General features: G+C 40.7%; 1 protein-coding gene across 1 annotated transcript; it reads left to right on the top strand.

The window, feature by feature from the left end:
* The first annotated feature begins 336 nt into the window (after positions 1-336).
* LOC131904543 (zinc finger and SCAN domain-containing protein 4-like) lies at positions 337-3,976 on the top strand. The gene is made up of 3 exons (XM_059255653.1): positions 337-732; positions 3,038-3,197; positions 3,285-3,976. Exons 1-3 carry the CDS (start codon positions 337-339, stop codon positions 3,974-3,976), a joined length of 1,248 nt encoding a protein of 415 aa, XP_059111636.1.
* The last annotated feature ends 2,959 nt before the right edge of the window (positions 3,977-6,935 follow it).

The following is a 6,935-nucleotide window of genomic DNA, read 5'->3' as shown; positions in this document are numbered from 1 at the left end:
TGATGTACCATGTATCAGTCTCAGCTCTAGCATGGTCTCTGCCTTTCTGAGGCCATGCTCCCCAAAATGAAGGACTGAACCTCTGAACTGTAAGTGAGCCACCAAAATGAAATGATTCCTTTATTAGAGTTGCTGTGGTTATGGTGTCTTTCACAGCAATAGTAAATCCTCAATAAGATAGAAACCATCTGTGATAAGACTCTTAGTTGTTATTATTTAATTATGTCCAGTTTAATTTATAGCTTTAACATATTCACAAATTTCTTAAACAGATCTTCAAGTCACAAGAGAGATACTTGACTGAGAAAGTTGAATTTTTTGAGGAGTCTCAACAGAATGGCTTCCCAGCACAACAACTCCTTTAAACCCCAGTCACCAGAAAGTGGCCTTGTATTAGACAACAGGAACTTCCTTCCAAGCCAGGATACTTCTCTACAGTGGGAAGAATATGTCTGTAACTTCTCAACTGCTCAGCTCAACTTTCCCACAAATGACAATGGTTACTGTGCAAAGCAGGAACTGCAAGCAATGTGGAAGTGGTTTACCTCCTGGTTGAAGCCAGAAAAGAGTAGCAAGGAGCAGATGATTTCTCAGCTGGTCTTGGCTGAGTTTCTCAAAACTGGGCACTACAAGGACAAGTCTGTCTTGAAAGAGAAGTGGCAATCAAATGGCAGAAACCTGGGGAGATTCATGGAGGATCTGACTGATGAGTGCTTGAAGCCTCCCATCATGGTGAGTACCTTGGTTGAGAGATGGTTAAGTTATCAATCAAGACAGTTATTTATATTTGGCGAAAAGTAAGAAGATGTAGTTATTTTATATGTGAGTCTGTCCCACTCCAACAATTATTTACAATGGAGATTATTTACTACTGTAAATGTGATATAAATTTAATGGGATTATAAGTTTAAGAAGCTAATGGCTCTTTTGACTGATACAATTATATTTAGATTCTTTACATGGTGATAGGGAGACTGGGAGATGATATTTGAGCAAAGCTTGTAAGGGTTTAGAATAGAGACCCTGGCTGGGATTGGAAGATGGCTCATTTAGGTAGGTGATTTTATATTGGAATTATGAGTGTTTAGTTGGAATTGCAGCACACACTTAAAATTCTGGCTCTCAGACCTAGTCTGTTATTCCAGGACCTGGGCTGTGGAAACTGGGGATCTAATTGACTTAATGGTTTTCTAAATTGTCTACTACATGTCATTAAGTTCCTATGTAAAAAACTAAATGTGCAGGAATGTAGAATATGATTTCTGATAGTGCAATGTGGCTATTAAATGCACATTCAACACCAACACACCCTTAAGAAAAGTCCTGATGAATAATAAAGGGCTGCAATTCGAAGTTTTAGAACTGAAATTCTTAATTTGGATGAAACTACATTGAAACTTCTTTAAATGTCTAGGTTTGCATAATTCTCAGTTACTCTCAGAAATAGTCAAGGTGGTGATATTTTTCAAACATTCCATACATCCATTTCTAAATGTCATGGTTGAAATAACTTCTTATTGCCTTAAACTTTTAAATTTGGATATTAGTTGGCTTTTTTCGTTGCTTCTTTAGGGTTTTTTTCCCATTTGGGACTGACTTTTATTCAACTGGCTTGAGTAGGATTCAGAGGAATTATACTTTCCCAGCACTTCAAGTACTGGATTAAAGCTGTCCACCACCACACCCTGATATTTATTTCAGGTTTTTACTCTATGCACACATTGTCATTTCAGTTTGTTTTATCCCACATTTCACTCCTTTGATTTTGTTTTAAACTGATCATTTCATGATTGAAACTGAATTCCAAATAAAATGCTGTCACGTTCCTAACAGCAGAGACAGCATGTTTAGGTGGAGACAATATATGTGTTAGAAGGGTTTCAGTCAGATGTGAGTTGTATTAAGGACTTAATAATAAAAAACAACACACCTTAGAAATAGAGCTATGATACTAGGGGCATCATCAACCAAGGGTTTTTATCTAGAGTTAGTAGTTAAATTTAGCAACCAAAAATATAGGTATTGGAAATACAACCCACTCCCACAGCAAAGTGAAGTGACAGTGGAAGAGATAGGGACCACTGACAGACTAATGGCCATAAGTGGGGGATGGGAAATCCTCAGCTATCTGGGAATGAAAATGTCAGAGTCATGCGCATGAAAGCAGAAAGTTACAATTGCCAATATGACACCAGTGCTCAAAAGTACATCAATTACACAGTTACTGCAGACATCCTAAGAATTTCAGAAAAAAACTAACTATTACTAATCAAAGGCTGAATAAGGAGCTTCTAGCATAGCAGCCATCTTTCAGACAAAGAATACAGAAATATTAAGGGTTCTGGGCACTGATTAATAACTATAGATCCTGGGTGCAAGAGAAGGAGGAAAAATAAGGAGCTACAAATTAAGGAGACACAGAGAAACACTAGCCATACAACTCTTTGTTAAACAGAAAAAAATATTAGAACAGATAACACCCATCAATTAACAGAAGAGGCCCTAGAGGTGCAAGACCCACAGGCAAGTCTATGTCAGAATTTTTACAGGCTCCTTTGGGTCTTCTCGATCTCCAGACTACCTCCGTCCTTGATATGTCCTACCTAGCCTTGGTGTCTTCTCAGTAAACCAGCTATTTCATTATAGTTGCCCTAGATTGGGTGGAATGGGGACAGTCCTTGGAAAAAATGAGAAGCCTTTTTTGATGGAGTAAGTCTCTATTTTCTGGATTGGAACAGTAATAACTTTCCTTGTTCAATGCATTGACCAGGTGAAGAAAATGTTGTGGCTAGACATTGCAGAAACCTAACCTTACCTTTTCCCTTGGTACAGTGACTCAACACTTGCAAATACACTGTGAATAAGGACTTTAGAAAACATAACTTGTGAATGAGAGAATAACACCATTAGAGATGAGAGATAGACAAATGACCTAACTCATAGTTCAGTGATCCCGTGCAATCAGTTAGAGGACAGGTTTTCACTCATCCACAAATCCACAGATTCATTGGCAATGGTCCTCTGGCTTTGTTTATAGGTTCACACCTCCATGCTGGGGCAGGAAGCCAGCTTTTCTAAGAACAGGTCTTTAGAAGAAACCATCAACCTTCTGAAAGAGCAGCAATCAGCAAGAAGTTCAATACAAGAGAGTGCAAGGACACCCTTGCCAATCCCCCAAGACATGTTATTGACAACAGGTAAGTGTCAGGAAGCTGCACAGAGGAAGGGTGTTGTGTCGGGATCTTTTTCTGGGTTCAGTTTCATAGACACTCTTATTTCCACAGGACATGAAGACTGGGAATATAGCCAAAACAATGTCTGGAACAATAGTGATGTAAATGATGGGGATAGTAGTACTGGAAATGAGATGGACTCCCTTTCCCTTATCCAACAAGGTCAGTTTAATGAACCTAAAGACAGAAGTGTTTCTGATGGAAATCCTCTGGATTTAAGCAGAACAAGTCAAGTCACCTCTAGGTACCAGGAAGAATTTCATAGAGGAACTTCTTCTGAAGATGTCCTTATGGAGGTACAACCAGAGATTATCTCCAGTCCAGAGCAGACAGAAGACTGCCAGAATCCTGATGTAAGCTCCACACGTGGGGGTTGCCAAAAGAGACCCCTCAGAGACCCAAAGACATACAAATGTGAGGAATGTCCCAGAACCTTTAAATATCCCAGTAGACTTGCCGCCCACCAGAGAATACACAAGAAGCAAAAGTCATTTGCCTGTAAAACATGTCATAAGGGCTTCTATACTCGCTCAGACCTGAGAGTACAAAAGGTCATACACCAGGAAAATAAACCTCTTGAATGTAGTACTTGTGGAAAGTCTTTCAGCAATCAAACCAATTTGAAAGCTCATGAGAGGATTCACACAGGAGAGAAGCCCTACATCTGCTCCCTGTGTAACCGTAGCTTCTGCCAGTCATCCACATACCACCGTCACCAGAGGAATTGCCACAAAGCAGACTGAACTGTGTACCTTCCTCACCAGCTAATAGCAGGGCTCCAACTTACTGTTTCATCTGTAGATGAAGAAGCATGTAGCTTCTAAACAGCAAGTAACCATTGAAGACATGACTTGTAACTTCTGGATTGTTCCATCTGTCTGTGTGGATAAAGAAGATGAGTCTCTTTTATGTTAAGTAATATTTTTCCAAAGCCTTAAATTGCTTATAATTTCTGCCTGATATATATTAAATAAATGAATGGAATTGTAATACAATTGCCTCTCATGAATATTTTGTGTGGCCTGTGCTTGTGATTTTGTGAGTTTTTGTCTGCTTTTTTTGGTCTCAGCTCCACAGCACGAGTGGACAATAGAGGACTGTGTTGTCAGTTCTTTATTTTTGCCTTGTTTGAGACAGTGTCTTTCTTGTTAGGAGCTTTGTACATAAGTATGTCTGGTACTACAGATTCCAAACATTCTCTGCTCTGCAGCCCTTATCTCTACAGGTTCATGTCAGTGCCCTGCCATTCCCTCTGACTTTGGTACCCCATTAAAGTTTCAATCCCAAGTCTCAGGCTTGCAATGTAAATGCATTGCCCTCTCAGCCATCTCCCATGCTATGAGTGATTACTGCTTAATGTTCAAGAATGTGCCCCCACAGGTTGGACATGGTCCTGATGTAGAGTAAAACGCTTCAGTTGCTCAAAGTGGCTCAAACGAGCTATCTTTATCAGTTCCCTTATAGTCCCACTGTAATCTTCATAGCTCTATCCACAGGTCCCTAGAAACTTATGGAATAGAGGGAGCTGTGTGGATGCTGACCTCACATAATGACAAATAGAAGGCAATTAGCAAATGTTTTCAATGAATGAACTCTAAAAAGTATCTTACAGAAAGGAAAAAGGACTAATATGTATATTGTAAAACAGGATTCTGTGCAGCGTTGAAGACAAGCATAGGCTGATTGAGATGTTGCCATCTGTGTATGTGTTGGTGATTTCCAGGTTGAAGCCTAGCTGAGTTCAAGTAACCTGTAGACATGTTGTGGCAAACCATGATATTCCCCTGATGTATGTAGTACAGCCTTACAGCTAGCCACCAGGAGCCCTCAATTTATTAAAATACAGAATGAGCTGACATGAATACCAATGCAATTTATACATTTTGACCTTGAAGTTCTCTTTTTGTTTTTGTTTTTGTTTTTTCAAGACAGGGTTTCTCCATGTAGTTTTAGTGCCTGTCCTGGATCTTGCTCTGTAGACCAGGCTGGACTCAAACTCAAAGGGATTTGCCTGGCTCTGCCTCCCGCTGTGCTGGGATTAAAGGGGTATGCCATCTCCACCTGGCCACTTTGAAGTTCTTATTGTTGGCATACCTTGTAGCTGATCCTTTCCCCAGCATTTGGCTTTCTGATCCCTTTCCTCATGATATGTTCTCCAGTTTTTTTTTTCCTCATGAGACTTGTAGATTTAGTCTCTCGAGATTTCAGTTTAAAGATTCCTGGATTGAGGTTGTGGGGATTTCTTAGCCTTTTCATGTTTAGAGATTGTAGCCTTTGTAGGATTAGAGAATTTTGGAATAGAACCACAATTTTCCATATGTAATCATAAGAACGTTTACAGGGATACATATGTAAAAATTTTTAAGGACAAATTACACAAGAACTTCTTTGTAACATAAAGTATATCAGAAAAGCCATGCTGATTCCACAAACTGGGATTCAGAAGGAACACTTAGTTCTTCATTTTGTAAGAAAATCTTAACTCTCAGAGACATGAAGTATCAAATATTGATGAAATTCCATTGGATCTTAGAGAGCAAGGTGTTCATTGTTCCATCCTGTAGTTTATTCCCTCTCATATGCCACTCAAGTGACATGTCTGGTGTGACAATGTTGTGGAAATATGGATGGAAAAGGATCACCTTAAGGAAAGCCCCACACAGGAAAGTTCTTTCACTTGAAATCAAGTATTACAAAGCAACACCTTGGTATGCACTATTATTATAAATTTTAAATAAAAATGAAAAGTTGTAATCATAGCTCTGTGGCCCATTTGTTTCATTTACTACCATGACTGTCTCTTGACTCCAGATCCTACATGCCATGTTCTGTGTCATCCACTTTCTAGATGGTTCATCAGAATACCTGTATTATGTAATATTATGTTCCTTTTTGTCAATTTTTCTTTATTAAGAAATTTTCTACTCACTCTACATACCACCCACAGATCCTACCTCTTCCCATTTCCCAGCTCTCCCTCCCAAGCCACCCCACATCCCCATATCCCTCAAATCAAGTTCTCCAATGGTGAGTCAGCAGACCCAGCATACTGAGCCTAGTCAGGTCCAAGCTCCTTCCCACTGTAACAAGGCTGCACAAGGCACCACACTACAGGCACCAAATTCCAAGAAGCCTGTCCATGCACCAGGGATGGACACCAATCCCCCTACCTGGGTGTTCCCCAAACAATTCGAGCCAAACCACCATCTTTTATATCCAGAGGGCCTAGTCCAGTCCCATGGGAGCTTCCCAGCCACTAGTCTACAGTTCATGGGCTTCCACCAGTGTGGCTGGTCATCTCTGCACTTCTCCTGTTGTGATCTCGATGTTTCCCGCCTGCAGAATCCCTCCTCTCTCTCATCAGTTGGATTCCCAGAGCTCAGCCTGGTGCCTGGCCATGGATCTCTGCATCTGCCTCCATCAGTCACTGCACAAAGGCTCTATGATGATTGTTAGGGTATTCCCTAGGTGGGTCACCAGAGTAGACCAGTCCAGGCACCCTATGGACCACTGCCAGCAGTCCAAGGTGGTGTCATCCTTATGGGTTCCTGAGAGCCTCCCAAGCACACTGCCTCTTCCTTTTGCCATGATGTCCTCATCTATCATGGTATCTCCATTCCTACCCTCCAACTCTGTCCCTGTTCCAGCTCAACCCTCCCATTTCTCTATGTTCTCATTCCCCACACCTCACCCTCTGACACC

Source organism: Peromyscus eremicus, chromosome 1 (genome assembly GCF_949786415.1).
Source record: "Peromyscus eremicus chromosome 1, PerEre_H2_v1, whole genome shotgun sequence".
In the NCBI taxonomy this organism is placed as follows: Eukaryota; Metazoa; Chordata; class Mammalia; order Rodentia; family Cricetidae; genus Peromyscus; species Peromyscus eremicus.
Note: the sequence above shows the minus strand (reverse complement) of the source record. Positions and strands in the feature narration are given on the sequence as shown.

Bases quoted from the DNA above. Each gene is read 5' to 3' on its own strand.
- LOC131904543 (XM_059255653.1), top strand. From the start codon at position 337: ATGGCTTCCCAGCACAACAACTCCTTTAAACCCCAGTCACCAGAAAGT. The intron at 733-3,037 runs GTGAGTACCTTG...CTTTGTTTATAG, and splicing joins GCTTGAAGCCTCCCATCATG to GTTCACACCTCCATGCTGGG. The intron at 3,198-3,284 runs GTAAGTGTCAGG...TTATTTCCACAG, and splicing joins AGACATGTTATTGACAACAG to GACATGAAGACTGGGAATAT.